Below are 15,836 nucleotides of genomic sequence, written 5' to 3'. Positions count from 1 at the left end.
TATTTCACAAAATAATGTGTTGGCAAATGACCAATATTTAGTTATATAGGTCTCAATATATCACATTCAGCCCTGGACTTCACTGACTGAAGTAGGGGTCACATTAATCACATTAGATTCACAGAATGAATTTTACCCACAAGTTATTTTCATTCAAATGAAATGTGAATGAACTTGCTCTAATATTGACTTTAGTTGATTTTTCAGTCTTTAAAATATAGTATTTCTTAATTATTAAATAATTACAGCTTGTAGATTGGCTATTTTCACGATTTCAAATTGTTTTTAAATAATAATGAAAAAGGAACATACAAGATTTCCACCCGACAGCCATAATATATAGCCAATATATGGTTCTGTATCAGTATATGAGTCCGTTTTTGCAGATTTCATTCTAATTGGCTACTATGCCTGCATATGAATTTCATGAGCCTGGGTAGGTCACCCTGGCTTGGCGGAGATATGCCCTGTAGCGCACACTCTGCACAGCAGCAGCAGGTGAAAGCAATTCAATTAAACGAGGGTTGTGTTGCGCACCAAAAAACGGACTAAGACTTTATTGCTGTTACCATGGATAAAGTAAATTCGACAGTGGTGAGTGACTTTCATGTTTACAAGTACGTATATCTCGCTGGCTGGTGCTACTGTTGTTGTTGGGGTGGCTGGGGTCATAAACAAAACACGAACGACTAGTTGCATCGCGAGGCGTTGTGAGCTTGTAGATCTGCTATTTTCAAATAGCTGATGTATATGTTAGAGTGCTCATGTGGCCCATAGTCGCTTGACTCGCTTCTTTTGGGCTGGTTTTCCTAGACCTGGTTGCTTGTTTTTCCTCACAACACTGGCACTGATGATAACTAGACGGCAGCCGTCATAGAATCAAAATGACCCCGCTGGGAGTGGTGGTGGCGTTTGTGGTAGAGTGAGCATGGGTTTGTATAAAGAGAGATAGCGCATTTGCGGTAGAGTGAGCATGGGCTTATATAAAGAGAGAGAGCACATTTGCGGTAGAGTGAGCATGGGGTTGTATAAAGAGAGATAGCGCATTTGAGGTAGAGTGAGCATGGGTTTATATAAAGAGAGAGAGCACATTTGCGGTAGAGTGAGCATGGGGTTGTATAAAGAGAGAGAGGCATTTGCGGTAGAGTGAGCATGGGTTTGTATAAAGAGAGAGCGCATTTCACACAGATCATTCATAGGGGAAAAAACAAAACGAGTCATTAGAGTCATCTTGTCTCGAGTCGAGTCGAGTCGGGAGTCATTGGCTAGCAAGTCCGAGTCGAGTCTCAAGTCTCGTTGGTCTTTTGCCTTCCAAGTCCGAGTCGAGTCGCAAGTCTTTACCTTCAAAGTCCGAGTCGAGTCGCAAGTCATCAAATATGCGACTCGAGTCGCTGCCTCCCTGTGACGCTGCCGCTTCATGTATTCATCGCAGGCCTCTCGAACAGCCTCGACGTCCAACAAGTCTGATGCTGCTAGCAGGGCCTAGAACAAATGAAACAAAATGTCTGATGTTATCTATAGCATTGGTTACTCAAAAGTGGGGTCCGGGGACACCCAGGGGTCCTTGAGGTGGTTCCAGGGGGTCCACACAGCAAGAGTAGTTTAACCCTTTAAGACCTGGAACGCATCTGTGTCACTTTTTCATTTGAGCTAAAAAAGCATTATTTTACACTTTGGCTATTCAAAAATAGCAGATATACAAGCTCATAGCACGGCACGATCGTGAAAATGTGTGCAAATTAATATATTTATATTATTTTAAAGCGAACATTTGTAACTCAAATCTTTGCTTCTGGGGGGTCCCTGGAACAAAATATTTTGAGATGGGGGTCGGCGGCCAAACGCATATCATTTTGGGGGTCCTTGACATGAAACAGTTTGAGAACCACTGATATAGAAACATACGTTTTTCAGAATACTGTTTTTAGAAGACATCAGTAAGAATCGGCCTCAGGCCTTAACCCATTGAGACCTGAGAAGATTCTAGAAAGGTCTTCTAAATCCTAAAAAAAAATTGGAAAAAAATATATATTTTTTTTCTCGATTTTTCAAAAATAGCAGATCTACAAGTTCATAGCGCGGCACTCGGTGCCGCGCTATGAGCTTGTATATCTGCTATTTTTGAATAGCCTAAAGAAATCTTAAGTGACACAGATGCGTTCCAGGTATCAATGGGTTAAAAGGGTTAATGTGGCATCACAATCGTTTTGACCACTTTATCCATTTATGTGTTGGACATTCAAAAATAGCAGATCTACACGTGAGCTTGTAGATCAGCTATTTTTTGAAGATTTTAGAATAATATCGAAAATATTTGAATTATTAGGATTTTTTTTCCATAATACTTCTCTTCAGGGGGTCCCTGGCGCAAAACATTTTCAGATGGGGGTCAACTATATATCAATTTGGGGGTCCTTGGCACAAAAACGTTTGAGAACTACTGACGTATAGGACAAACATGGAGGAGATGAATAAGGTTTATGATGATAATACGTTACCTGAACATTATCAGTAGAGATGGACACCTCTGAAGTGTATGCATAGTTCACCAACAAACCAATCATCTGAGGCTCCACTCCTCTGATGGTCACCCTTTCCTGTGTGGACTCCACCATGTCTGATGTAAACATGGCCTGTGAAGGTTGAAAAACAGAATGGTTGGCCTAGAGCAGTGGTTCTCAAACTTTTTCAGGTTACCCCTAAATGAATGCGGATTTGGCCGCGGACCCCCATCTGAAAAGATTTTCAGATGTGGTGTTAAAAATGTAAAAAATATTCAAACATTTTCAAAGAATATCACGATTTTTTGAAAATAGCTGATGTATGTAGGGCCCTGGGGGGGTCCCCAGACCCCACTTTGGGAACCCCTGCATTAGACCGCGGACCACCATAGCTCTGAGAGTGTACAAATGGAACCAAATGGACCCGTAAGGGTCCATTTGGTTCCATTTGTACACTCTCAGAGTTACAGCAACATAAGGGTCCATTTGGTTACTAACTATCCAACATTTATCTGGGTACCCCCTGGAACCCGCTCAAGGACCCCTGGGGGTCCCCGGACCCCACTTTGAGAACCATGGGCCTAGAGTGTTCATTGTTTTTAGGCCTTACTTATTGTATCCGCCAGAGACGGTGATCTTGCCCCCGTCTTGTCCGCCCGTCCTACACATAATCTCCGTTGGAACCATCGGCGTGAAACTTTGCAGCATAATTGATCAGTGATCGAAGCGAGCGTTCCCTGGGCGACTGGAGGTGGGGGGTTTGGGGGACAACTGCTTTGAGAATCGCTATTATTGTTTACACACTACATAAACCAAGGTATATATGTTTCAAGAGTAGTAGTAGTAAACATCCATCCTAAACCTTCTTCCTCCACACTGGGAGGAAAACAGCGTCTGAAAGTTTGATGAAATGCATTTTTACATGCGAGTGCTGTGACCACCTTTACATTGCATCTAATGAGCGAGCAGTCGGTTTCTTTTGACCTCGAGCTGCGCACGTGCGTCTGTACAGATTTCCAAAAATATTCATATACAATATTTTAAGCCTGGAATCAAGCAATCCAGGCTCCTGGTAAATCATGACCATAAAACTTCTGTGTCGAAAAATATTTGAAAAACGGCAACAACAAAAAAAGGTATTTATTAAATAATAGTGTATAACATAATTAAATATTCAGATATTTTTTGACAGAGAATCAAATGTTTTATGGTCATGACTCATGATTCACCAGGAGCCTGGATGGCTTGGTCCCAGGCTTAAAATAATTGATATGAATATTTTCAGAAATCTTATGGGGAAAATCAATGGGTTTTCTATCGATGGCGCCACAAAAAAAAGCCACCACAGCTAAGCCCTATTACTCATAATAAAGAAAAACATCACATGGATGCACCTGGGACGTATCATCAGTGTTCTAGCCAAGGCAGAATTAAAATGTCGTTCCCTTAACAACGTCAGCAGGTCAATTAGATGCGTGTATTACTTACCTCAAAGTAAGAGCTAAAGGAGGCCAGTACAGAACGATGGCAGGGGACCTCCTGTCCCTCACAGCACAGGATCACATCACACAAGGAACTGTTGAGACGCAGCCTGTTGAGACCCTCTAAGACCTCGCCGTGGTTGGAGAGCATCTCAGTCTTCTCTGAGTGGAGTCGAGGTACACTGGAGCCGTCCTCCTGAAGAGCAACGTCACCACCCAGAGGACAGGGGGCTGAACTGCAGGCTACCTTTGATAGACCAGCCTGTATATGACAGTAGGGAGTGGATGGAATAAATGGTCATATAGTTATGTATGTTACCTGTAATGAATAAATGGTCATATAGTTATGATTGTTAGTATGTTACCTGTAATGAATAAATGGTCATATAGTTATGATTGTTAGTATGTTACCTGTAATGAATAAATGGTCATATAGTTATGATTGTTAGTATGTTACCTGTAATGAATAAATGGTCATATAGTTATGATTGTTAGCATGCTACCTGTAATGAATAACTGGTCATATAGTTATGATTGTTAGTATGTTACCTGTAATGAATAACTGGTCATATAGTTATGATTGTTAGTATGTTACCTGTAATGAATAAATGGTCATATAGTTATGATTGTTAGTATGTTACCTGTAATGAATAAATGGTCATATAGTTATGATTGTTAGCATGTTACCTGTAATGAATACATGGTCATATAGTTATGATTGTTAGTATGTTACCTGTAATGAATAACTGGTCATATAGTTATGATTGTTAGTATGTTACCTGTAATGAATACATGGTCATATAGTTATGATTGTTAGTATGTTACCTGTAATGAATAACTGGTCATATAGTTATGATTGTTAACATGTTACCTGTAATGAATACATGGTCATATAGTTATGATTGTTAGTATGTTACCTGTAATGAATAACTGGTCATATAGTTATGATTGTTAGTATGTTACCTGTAATGAATAACTGGTCATATAGTTATGATTGTTAGTATGTTACCTGTAATGAATACATGGTCATATAGTTATGATTGTTAGTATGTTACCTGTAATGAATAACTGGTCATATAGTTATGATTGTTAGCATGTTACCTGTAATGAATACATGGTCATATAGTTATGATTGTTAGTATGTTACCTGTAATGAATAACTGGTCATATAGTTATGATTGTTAGTATGTTACCTGTAATGAATACATGGTCATATAGTTATGATTGTTAGCATATTACCTGTAATGAATAACTGGTCATATAGTTATGATTGTTAGCATGTTACCTGTAATGAATAACTGGTCATATAGTTATGATTGTTAGCATGTTACCTGTAATGAATAACTGGTCATATAGTTATGATTGTTAGTATGTTACCTGTAATGAATACATGGTCATATAGTTATGATTGTTAGCATGTTACCTGTAATGAATAAATGGTCATATAGTTATGATTGTTAGCATGTTACCTGTAATGAATAAATGGTCATATAGTTATGATTGTTAGTATGTTACCTGTAATGAATAACTGGTCATATAGTTATGATTGTTAGCATGTTACCTGTAATGAATAACTGGTCATATAGTTATGATTGTTAGCATGTTACCTGTAATGAATAACTGGTCATATAGTTATGATTGTTAGTATGTTACCTGTAATGAATAACTGGTCATATAGTTATGATTGTTAGCATGTTACCTGTAATGAATAAATGGTCATATAGTTATGATTGTTAGCATGTTACCTGTAATGAATAACTGGTCAAAAAATATATATATAATCCATTAAAAAGAAAATAGCAGATCTGCCATTTGCAGAAAATAGCAGATCTGCCATTTGCAGAAAATAGCAGATCTGCCATTTGCAGAAAATAGCAGATCTGCCATTTTCACTAGTTTGAGTCCCAGGAAGACATCAAATTTCTCTTTTAGGTCACGACCAAAAAAGTTTGGGAACCACTGTACTGGCTTAAGGCATATTTTCTGTGAGTTTAGGGTTAGGTTTATATAGGCATATAACCACGCCCACCCAGATCCACCCAGATACATACACATACACACACACACACACACACACACACACACACACACACACACACACACTCACATGGTCAGTGTTCAGTCTCATCTTCTTGGCAGCCTGTGGTGATTCTCTCTGACAGGCAGCATCCAGGATGTTGTCAGCCATGTCTGAGGTGAGGTGAGGTGGAGAGAGAACACACAACATTACTGTTACGTGTGGTTACACAGGAACATACCCATAGTGTTCATTTAACCCTGAGAGGGTACAAATGGAACCTTGATGGAATGGAACATGATTCACTTTCTTATTCTTTGTATCGCCGGGTCCTGTAGGAGTGGATCAGACACTTTCATATCTGATCTGTGATCATAGAATCATCATCACGACAAACATTACCTCAATTAGAAATCTATAAAAAAAATCTAATTTTTTTTTTTTCAAAATAGTGAAAACAGCAGAGCCCCAAGCTCGCCTTGTGAGCTTGTAGATCAGCTATTTTCACTGTGTGACACGTCGTATGGTTAAATATAAAACAGTTAATACTCTAGTACTGCTGTGTAATTTACAATTTAGGCATTTAGCAGACGCTTTTAATCCAGAGCGATTTACAGTAAACACAAGGTCAAATACATAGAAATAGTAAAACTAGGATCATAGGTAAACCAAGAACCTATCATCAGTCTAAACTGTATAATATAAATAACAATCTGTAATCAATACAAGTGCAATCATTATTCTCATACAAGTACATTGTGGTATGTTCAGTACACGCTACTTTCTGTGTAGTGTGTACAATGTTTTTCAACATGTGCAATGATACAAACGAATGTATTATTTGAATGTACCTTCCACTATTCTAGTCTCTGATACATTATCTGCACAATACTAATATATAGTTGTAAAGTAGTTAAATAATTTGAAAATGTTTGATTTCAGTGTAACGCACCAACCTCATCGACACAAATACCTCATGAGCAAAACACACTTGGCAATAATAAGCAGAATTATGATTCTGAAATGTCTAGCCAGTATTAGTAGTACAGTAGTAATATTATCTAACCATGATTTAACAAAATGGATTGGATGTTGGTGATATAATGTATTTGTCTTCTCTTTACAGTATTCTTATATCAGCCTCAATACAACGTCCATCTTAGCCTTAGATCAAGACTCACGTGGATGTATTTTATCGATTTTTACATCTTTATATCTAAGAGTCTGCACACCCCCCCAGTTTGCCCTGGAATGTCACCAGTAAAGCCCGTATTTCTCCAAACATGTACAAATGCAAAACATAAGGTGCTTACCCGCTTGTCCCAAATGTTAACTAGGTGTCTGGAGTGTTTGTGTAATGTATTAGTGCATATGTTTCAATAAAGAAGAGTTTTAATCCCGTCTGTGGCCGAACGCCATTTCCCCCTCGTTTACTTCCTGTTTACATTGAGTGTAATTCCGGTTTTCACCTGATGCGCCCCGTCACTACCTTCCATTGGGAACTAACGACAGAATCGGCCACAGACGGGATTAAAACACTTCTTAATTACAAAATATGGACTAATACATTACACTAATACTCCGGACACCTAGTTAACATTTGGGACAAGCGGGTAATTACCTTATATTTTGTATTTGTACATGTTTGGAGAAATACGGGCTTTACTGGTGACATTCTAGGGTAATCTGGGGGGGTGGAGGTAAGACTCGTAGAGATAAAAATGTCAACATGGGGGAAAAAATACATCTACGAGAGTCTTGATCTAAGGCTAATCAGTCTCAATACAACGTCCATCTATAAACAATAAGGCTCATAATACACATATAAATGACAGAAACGTGACGTAAACATACATGTATGTAAACAAACAAACAGAAAAACAAACGTAAAACAAACAGAAAAACAGCTCAAAGAAACGTACCTCGTTGTTCTGCATACAAATCTACAGGGAATGACTTCCAACCAAGTGTCCACAACACACAGCAATGGAATGAAATAAACAATGGAATATATTCACTTTTAAACGTGTTAAACTAGTGGAACTAAACAGACTCAGAGCTTCTTCTTCTTCCCGCGTCTGCTCTTTAAAGCCCAGAGAGGAAGTGTGTCACCATTAACTGTGTCCTACTGACAACAACACGCTACTGTACAGAAACAGTTCCGGACACAATGGGATCCTTCTTCTTCTTCTTCTTTTGGCTTTCCGGCAGTCTAGACGCCTTTCGGCGTATTGCTGCCTCACACTGTTTGTTTCTTCTTTTGGTTTCCGGCAGGCTGTACTGCTGCCCTCTACAGTTCGGGAGTATAACAATACTCATTTTTCCCCCTATATTTGTTGCCTGTAACGGCGATAAAATCCAGCACTGTAAATGTTTCCATTCATGATCATGATACTGTCCGCTCTATGCCTGAGTTGGAGCAAAGCCCTCTCTCAGCATGTCATCCAATTCTTCTCCAGTAACCTCTATAACATTCAAAAACATCCTGGCTGCATCCAGCACCATTTTAATTCGTTCCGACTTTCGCGGTATTTCCACTGCACAGTTTATGACCATGGCAATAAATGCCAGAAACCGTTTTTTGTCCAAGCAGATGTTCTGATCAGCTCCATTCCCCCTTTCCTCTACTTCCTCTTGCTCTACCACACTTTCTTTCCCCTCCACTTTCTTGACAGCGTCCGCATATGACATTCCCCCCTGCTTCCTCATCTGGTTCACCTTCACTTCCTTGATTCTTTTAGCACACTTTGCCGATCCTGCATGATGTTCTCCTTCACAATGTAGACACTTGGGTTTACTTTGCTCTTCTTCACACTTCCTCTCTTCACAATCTGTCTTTCCACAGCTACCACATCTGTGTTGCGCTCTGCACACTGCAGCAACATGTCCATATTCTTGGCAGCAGTAGCACCTGAGCGGTGCTACTTCAAATGGCCTGACTCGATAACACACATAGTCATGATATATTCTCTCTGGCAACTCTCCTTCAAACGTCAAGCACATTGTCTCGCTTTCTTCCCTCATCCCGTCTCTATTCCTCCACATCCTCTGAACTTTACAAACACCTTCAACGTCCAAAAAACTGTAATCATATACTGTATGTGGCACGCGACTGATCACTCCTCTCTTCTTTGCACTTGTTCCCAGTGTAAAACACTCCACAGTCGAATCATCATCCCACTCTTCAATTCTCAAGACCTCTTTCATTTGTTTCTTTGTCTTACATTCTATGATGACCATTCCGCTACGTGTTATCCTCACTGACCTTATTTCCCCAACTTTTCCTACAATGATCTTTCCCACTTTATGTGGATCACTGAACATGCCGTTATTTCTAGATACTGCTTTCATGCCAACCACATATTTCTCTTCCTCTTGCTTATCTTCCTTTCTCGAGCTAGATGTTGCCCTTCTCCTTTTTTTGTTCTCAAATCCTCTCTTATCTTCTTCGTTTTGTATTTCGCGGTCCGTCTCCGACTCCATGTCCCTCCCTCCTGAGGCCGCCGCCATCTCCCTCTACTGCGTCTCTCCTCCCCCCGAGCCGACCTCACGCCTATCCACAATGGGATCCTGATCCGGTCTAGACGGAAATAGCAAATCACTTGGACGCAGTTGAAACTCAATTTGTTTTATGTGCAAATACTGCCCCCTGTTGGAAGAAAAGTGTAGTCTGTCTTATTTGTTGACATAAATACAAAATAACGTATAAATACAAAAGTTTAACAAACTCTTTGTATAGCCTACACGTAGCCTATAGTCCTGTATGTCACTGAATGATGTATGAACAGAAACAGAAGCGGATGGAAGAGCAAGGGCGTACCGCCATGGCCATGGCCAATGGGGCCATGGCCCGGTCTGGAAAACTCTGCTCCCCTATTTTTTTATATATATTAAAAAATAAAAATAAAAATAAAAATCGTCTTTTTTTTTCTCTACCGGTGCAGTAGCTCCGCAGCCTCCGCCCACCCCACCGTTCCCATTGTCAAGCGGCCCCAGCCAGACATGCTAATTGCCTCTAATAAACAAGTCCTGATCTCTGTGGCTGTGCTAAACATGTTCTGCAGGTTTTGGCTCTGCCGTCTGCCCTTATTGAAATGAAGGGTCGCTATGCTGTGTCCCTCGACTCCCTCGTCCTGTGTGCACTAACAGTCACTGCATGCACTGAATACCAGTGGTGGAAAAAGTACTCACATTTTTTACTTAAACAAAAGTATCAATTCTGCGATGTAAAAATACTCTGTTACAAGTAAAAGTAAGGTATTCAAAATGTACTTGAGTAAAAGTAGAAAAGTATTGGTATCAAAATGTATTTAAAGTACCAAAAGTAAAAGTAGGCTACTCATTATGCAGAAGGTCCCATTTCACAAGTTTTCAAATGTGAAAAAAAAGTTTTCTAACCCTTGATACTTTTACTTAAGTAAAACATTTGAGGATGGAACACACTGAGGGATGGGTAGAGTGTTGTTAATGTTGTTTTATGGTCATTTAATGAATTAATTAAGCAAAAAAATCGCGTGCGCTTCGCGCGCGTACATGCCCGCGACGCAGTGGGTGGGGGGGCGGGGGTAAGGGGGGAGTGATTAAGAATCTTGCCCGGTCCACGTTAGAACCCACCGTACGCGCCTGTGGAAGAGGAGAATATCTAATCTGGACTATTATTTATGAGTTCCTGAATTGTTCCCAGAGGTGGAAAGTATCTCAAGTACTGTATTGTGCTTTTAATTAACTTGTGAATTTTAAATTTCTCCTCAATAATTCATACTTACATCACAGAGGTAAATATTGTACTTTTTATTCCACTCAAATTATGAGTGCTTTAGTTACTAAATTCGTTAGGCTATTTGTATATATATAGTTATGGTATATAGTGGCACCCGGGTGGCACAAGGGTTAAGTCCACCACTGTGGCCATAGATCCCCAAACCTGTTGTTTTGGGGTGCGCTGGTTTCAGTTCATTCAACCTCCTCTTGTGTGTTGGGCTAGTGAGGTGCGCCCTAGTGAGACATATTTACTTCATCGTGCAACGGTATTGTGCGCCGAGAACAGCTGACATACAAGCTCACAACCGTGTCGCGGATGCGACCACTGTGAGCTTGGCGGTCTGCTATTCTCGGCCGTTCTCTGCGCGCGGGACGGAGCATAAATTAGGCTCAGCTGCGCGAGCAACAGCAGGTTCTGGTGCCATGATCATAGAGCGTTCCCTCCGTTCTTATGACAGCCCCTGGAGGTGGGGTTTGGGGGAAAACTGCTTTGAATTGTTATTATTGTTTACACACAACAGAAACCAAGGATTATATATTTCAAGAGCGAGAGATCACAGTCAAATTCCTAAGCATTCTTCCTCCACACTGGGAGAAAAACAGCATCTGAAAGTTTGATGGGATGCATTTTTACACTTCAATTCAATCAAGTCCATGGTTTTTCTCGAGTAGCCTAATGTTATGCAAAGCAGCCACGTAGAGGCTATTGAGAACGGCTCGCCGCTGACGGCGTGAACCTTGAGAGGATATTGTTTAAACTTTAAGGTGTTAAAGATCGCCGCTGACGGTGCGTGCTCGCGCGTGCATGTGGAGCACGTGCGAGCCCCCAGCCCCCATAGCGCCAGAGCTAAGGGGTCGCCGACCACCTGAGCACCCCCGACAGCTCATCCCTGCTGGCAGGTGAGTCAGTACGGTACAACAGCGGTGGAAACACAAAAATGAGTGGCGAGGGTTCACTGGCATAAGAACAGGTTGATTTATATTTATTATATAAATAATGTTTTTTGTTTTTTTTACAAAGCAAAAAAAAGTGATTACTCTACATGTTGACCGAATACCGAAGTACACATGCCCATCTCTAAAAATCAATATTCAGTCTCTAGCAGGTCTTTTGTAAAAAATGTACAGTATATTTCCCCCACAGGGCTGGTCTTTATTCATTGTGGTTGTGGTGTGATCGGGCCTATGGACGGGGGTCGGTTGGTGAAAGGATGCCACTGTCCCTGGATGCTGGGGTTGTCTGTGTGGAAAGGCTTGCGGATACGGATGATGTCCAGGCCAGACTGATCGGTCAACTTGGTCACAAGCTCCTGGATCTGCTGGGAGGTTCTGTTGTCGATGGGTTCCTCCTTCACGTTGCCATTCACTGCAGGGACGCCAAGAAAAAGGAAACCACTCATTTTCCACATAAATAATAACCCTAAATAATGAAACGGACGATCTGCAAACTAAAAAATGTATCGCATAGCCGATATGGCTGTCAACTTTCCTCAGAAATGATATACAAATATTGGTCTTAAAAATTGGCAGATATTCGAATATTATTATTATTATAAAAAAATATTTTTATTTATTTTCAGAAAAAAAAAACCCACACTGTTTGCTGTGTTGCTCATTCCACGAATGCACGATCCTTACAAGTTTTACCTTGTTGTAAAGATGACTAATCAGGATTTCCAACAATATGAAACACAACACCAATTGAAGGGGAAAAATAAACCTTTTTTCTGAGGAGTCTTTACTTACAGTATTCTGCTATGATCCTTGGAACACCAGAGTTCTGAGGAGACACGTAGACGACAGTTCCAGGGTTCTTCCTGGCGTAATCCACCACTCCTTCCTCTATGAACTCCCTGCCGAGAAACACAAGAAAATAATGTGAAACCACCACATAACCACAGTTCTAGGAGACAGCCATGTTTGTCCCTCGCTCTGTTCTACCTGTGCACGTAGCCGTAGAATGTCTGTGATATTACATACATTTCATGTATTCCAAACACACAGCCATAGATCGGTCCTATCCCCGCCCGGTTAGCAGAATCCTTTAAAGTTGTTGTGCTGCGTGTGTAAAACTCACTCAATAATTAATTCCTAAGACTTGGGAGTCAGATATTGCCGTCTAGTTTCATATCCATTTGAAAGTTCTGGCAGAAAACGTGTGTTTAGTAAAATCTCCACTTTACCACGAGCTGCACACGGACAACATTCTGTAATATCACAGCCATTCCAGTGGCTACTGTGCACACTGAAAACAATAAAACATTTTAATACTTTGAGGTTTGACACTTTCCACTGTTATCTCCCCACTTATTGTAGACTAAATTAGTCTGAATTAGTCTACAATTAATTATATTATATTGTATATTAGTCTGACTAACACATAATACATGGTCAGGATGGCCGAGCGGTCTAAGGCGCTGCGTTCAGGTCGCAGTCTCCCCTGGAGGCGTGGTTTCGAATCCCACTTCTGACAGTGACTTTTTTCAGAATACAAAGGACCCCAATGGAAACGGTCCATAGGCTTTCTTGGGTTTTAAATCCTCTTAGCAGACCTTGTATTGAACTGTACTTTCTGTGCTTTTTTTTTTTTTTTTTTGCAAACTAGCAGTTTGCAAAAAGTATTCAATGAATCAATCAATGCCTCATTACAATTTAAGGACTTTTTAATACCTCTAAATATATGACCATTACTATGTCAAAAGTAACCCAAAAAAAGGGTCAAACATTGGCCAAATGTTAATACCTAAAAGAAAGAGCAGATCTACAAGCTCACAACGCCTCGCAATGCGAGGCGTTGAGAGCTTGTAGATCTGCTATTTTCACAACAAAATAAATATGATTATTTTGGGGGGCTCCCCAGTTAAAATATGATTATTTTGTGGGGGTCCCCAGTTGAAATATGATCATTTCGGTGGGTCCCCAGTTCAAATATTGTTTTTACATAATGAGGGGGTCCCCAGTTGAAATATGATTGTTTTTTTTACATAAAGAGGGAGGGGGCCCCAGTTGTAATATGATTATTTTTGACATAATGGGGTGGTCCACAGTTGAAATATGATTATTTTTGACATAATTAGTCCATGAGCCAGAGCCCCAAAATTGAGCAGTGATTATCGAAAGAGTGGGCAAAACCAAACCTATATTAAATTGTTCATAGGGTCAATACGAGTAAAATAAATATATATATTTTTTTATTATAGATAACCTTTCCACAGGAGCAGCTTTTTCATGGTTATCACACATTTTGTTATTTTCCCCATACGTACAAGACAGGTCAAAAAATAAAATAAAATAAAAAAGAGTTATCATAATGAAACTTCCTGAGTTGATTACTTACATGAAGACAATGATTTATCGTATTACAAGTTTTCTGAAATTGTATATTTAAATATGCAAATTAGGCATTAGGAAAATATGCCCACATTTGCATAACTTTCCAGAATCAACATTGGAACATTGGACAAAGCCAGAGTCAACATACTTATTTCATTTTGTTAAGATGTTGGAGTCAAAGGTTTTTAACGAGGGAATATTCAATATCTGGCTCAATTTTGGGGCTCTGGCTCATGGACTAAATGCCTAATTTGCATATTTAAATATACAATTTCAGAAAACTTGTAATACGATAAATCATTGTATTCATGTAAGTAATCAATTCAGGAAGTTTCATTATGATAACTCCTTTTTAAATGTTGTCATTTTTTCACCTGTCATGTACGTATGGGGAAAATAACAAAATGTGTGATAACCATGAAAAAGCTGCTCCTGTGGAAAGGTTATCATATATTTATTTACTCGTATTGACCCTATAAACAATTTAATATAGGTTTGGTTTTGCCCACTCTTTCGATAATGAAATCTTGTCTGGCTCATGGACTAAATAGGGGGGTCCCCAGTTGAAATATGATTATTTTTTTTGACATAATGGGGGGGTCCCCAGTTGAAATATGATAATTTTTTTTGACATAATGGGGGGGTCCCCAGTTGAAATGTGATTATTTTTTTTACATAATGGGGGGGTCCCCAGCACACTCACCTGGCCCCCCGTGAGGCAGGGTTCTTCTTACAGAAGCAGATGGAGATCCTGGAGAGCTGACCCACATGTCTGCCCAGTCCGTTCTGGAGGACGCTCTGCAGGAAGCGGCTGGCCGTGCCTCTGGCTGTCATGTTGTTGTCACAACTATAGTAATAATAAAACAACTATTAATGATGTGAATGTAGAACTAAACTATGTTTATAAAAACCTACAGAGGACGATGGGGACGATTTTACACTGGCGGCCATGTAAATATGGTCCGTCTGACAATTACCTCCGGACTGAAACACGTTAGCTATGGTTCACATGGACGTTCGTCCGTCACGAGCGTAATGGCGGAACTTCAACCTGGTTTTGGCACTTTCTCTATTTACAACCCGTACATCTACATAAACGTTCATATTTCAAATATAAAGGTTTTACCTCATGGCCATAGATGTTAAAATTGTAATCGGGTGGGGTTAAGTACCTGTATCTTCTGTGTTGTTCAATAAAAAGCATTTTAATCCAATCGGCGGCCATTTTCTTATAGAGTTATCACGTATCAGAGTGCAGTACACCTCCCAACCGATAAAGTCGCGTAGTTAAAAGCATCTGGGGAAAAAATTGAAGAAAATGGCCACCAATCAAATTAAAATGCTTTTTTATTGAACAATACGGAAAATAAAGGTACTTAGACCCACCCGATTAAAATTGTAACATTTGTGGCCGTAGGGTCAACACTTTATATTTGAAATACAAATGAGTGTGTAGATGTACTGGTTGTAAATGGAGTAAGTGCAGAAACCAGCTTGAAGTTCCTCCATGACTGTCGTGTTTCAGGGCTACTACAACGTATGCTATTTTAATTATGTTTATACATTTGGATTTGTTCATGAAATTGACCTCATTAAATCAGACAACAAATTAAAAATGTTTTTTTTTTGTCTTATGAGATAGACTTTGACCGTTGTTGGAACGTCTGTTGTATTTGTTTCTGGTCTCTACAAACGGCAACCGTCTCTCTGGTTGTCGTCGGTTTCCACACGGACTTATTTTGG

At 39.9% G+C, this 15,836-nt stretch overlaps 2 protein-coding genes and 1 long non-coding RNA gene across 3 annotated transcripts in view; 1 reads left to right on the top strand and 2 right to left on the bottom strand.

The window, feature by feature from the left end:
* LOC308105257 (mamu class II histocompatibility antigen, DR alpha chain-like) overlaps positions 1-15,836 on the top strand; it is a 305,525-nt gene that overhangs the window by 144,065 nt on the left and 145,624 nt on the right. The gene's annotated exons all lie outside the window — the stretch shown is intronic.
* LOC308105259 overlaps positions 1-15,836 on the bottom strand; it is a 106,305-nt gene that overhangs the window by 45,423 nt on the left and 45,046 nt on the right. The window lies entirely within an intron of this gene.
* Positions 10,947-15,049, bottom strand: mrpl43 (mitochondrial ribosomal protein L43). The gene is made up of 3 exons (XM_080454494.1): positions 14,797-15,049; positions 12,507-12,613; positions 10,947-12,126 (listed from the first exon to the last, which is right to left on the bottom strand). The coding sequence occupies exons 1-3, from the start codon at positions 14,925-14,927 to the stop codon at positions 11,918-11,920; spliced, it is 447 nt and encodes a 148-aa protein (XP_080310620.1). The 5' UTR covers positions 14,928-15,049; the 3' UTR covers positions 10,947-11,917.

This window comes from Gymnoscopelus braueri, assembly GCF_963280865.1.
Source record: "Gymnoscopelus braueri genome assembly, chromosome: 17".
Classification (NCBI taxonomy): domain Eukaryota; kingdom Metazoa; phylum Chordata; class Actinopteri; order Myctophiformes; family Myctophidae; genus Gymnoscopelus; species Gymnoscopelus braueri.
The sequence above is the reverse complement of the archived record's forward strand: the minus strand, read 5'-3'. Positions and strand labels throughout refer to the sequence as shown.

Coding starts and splice junctions, on each gene's coding strand:
- mrpl43 (XM_080454494.1), bottom strand. CDS start 14,927: ATGACAGCCAGAGGCACGGCCAGCCGCTTCCTGCAGAGCGTCCTCCAG. Junction 12,614..14,796: donor CCTGCCTCACGGGGGGCCAG/GTGAGTGTGCTG, acceptor GTTTCTCGGCAG/GGAGTTCATAGAGGAAGGAG. Junction 12,127..12,506: donor AAGGATCATAGCAGAATACT/GTAAGTAAAGAC, acceptor GCGTCCCTGCAG/TGAATGGCAACGTGAAGGAG.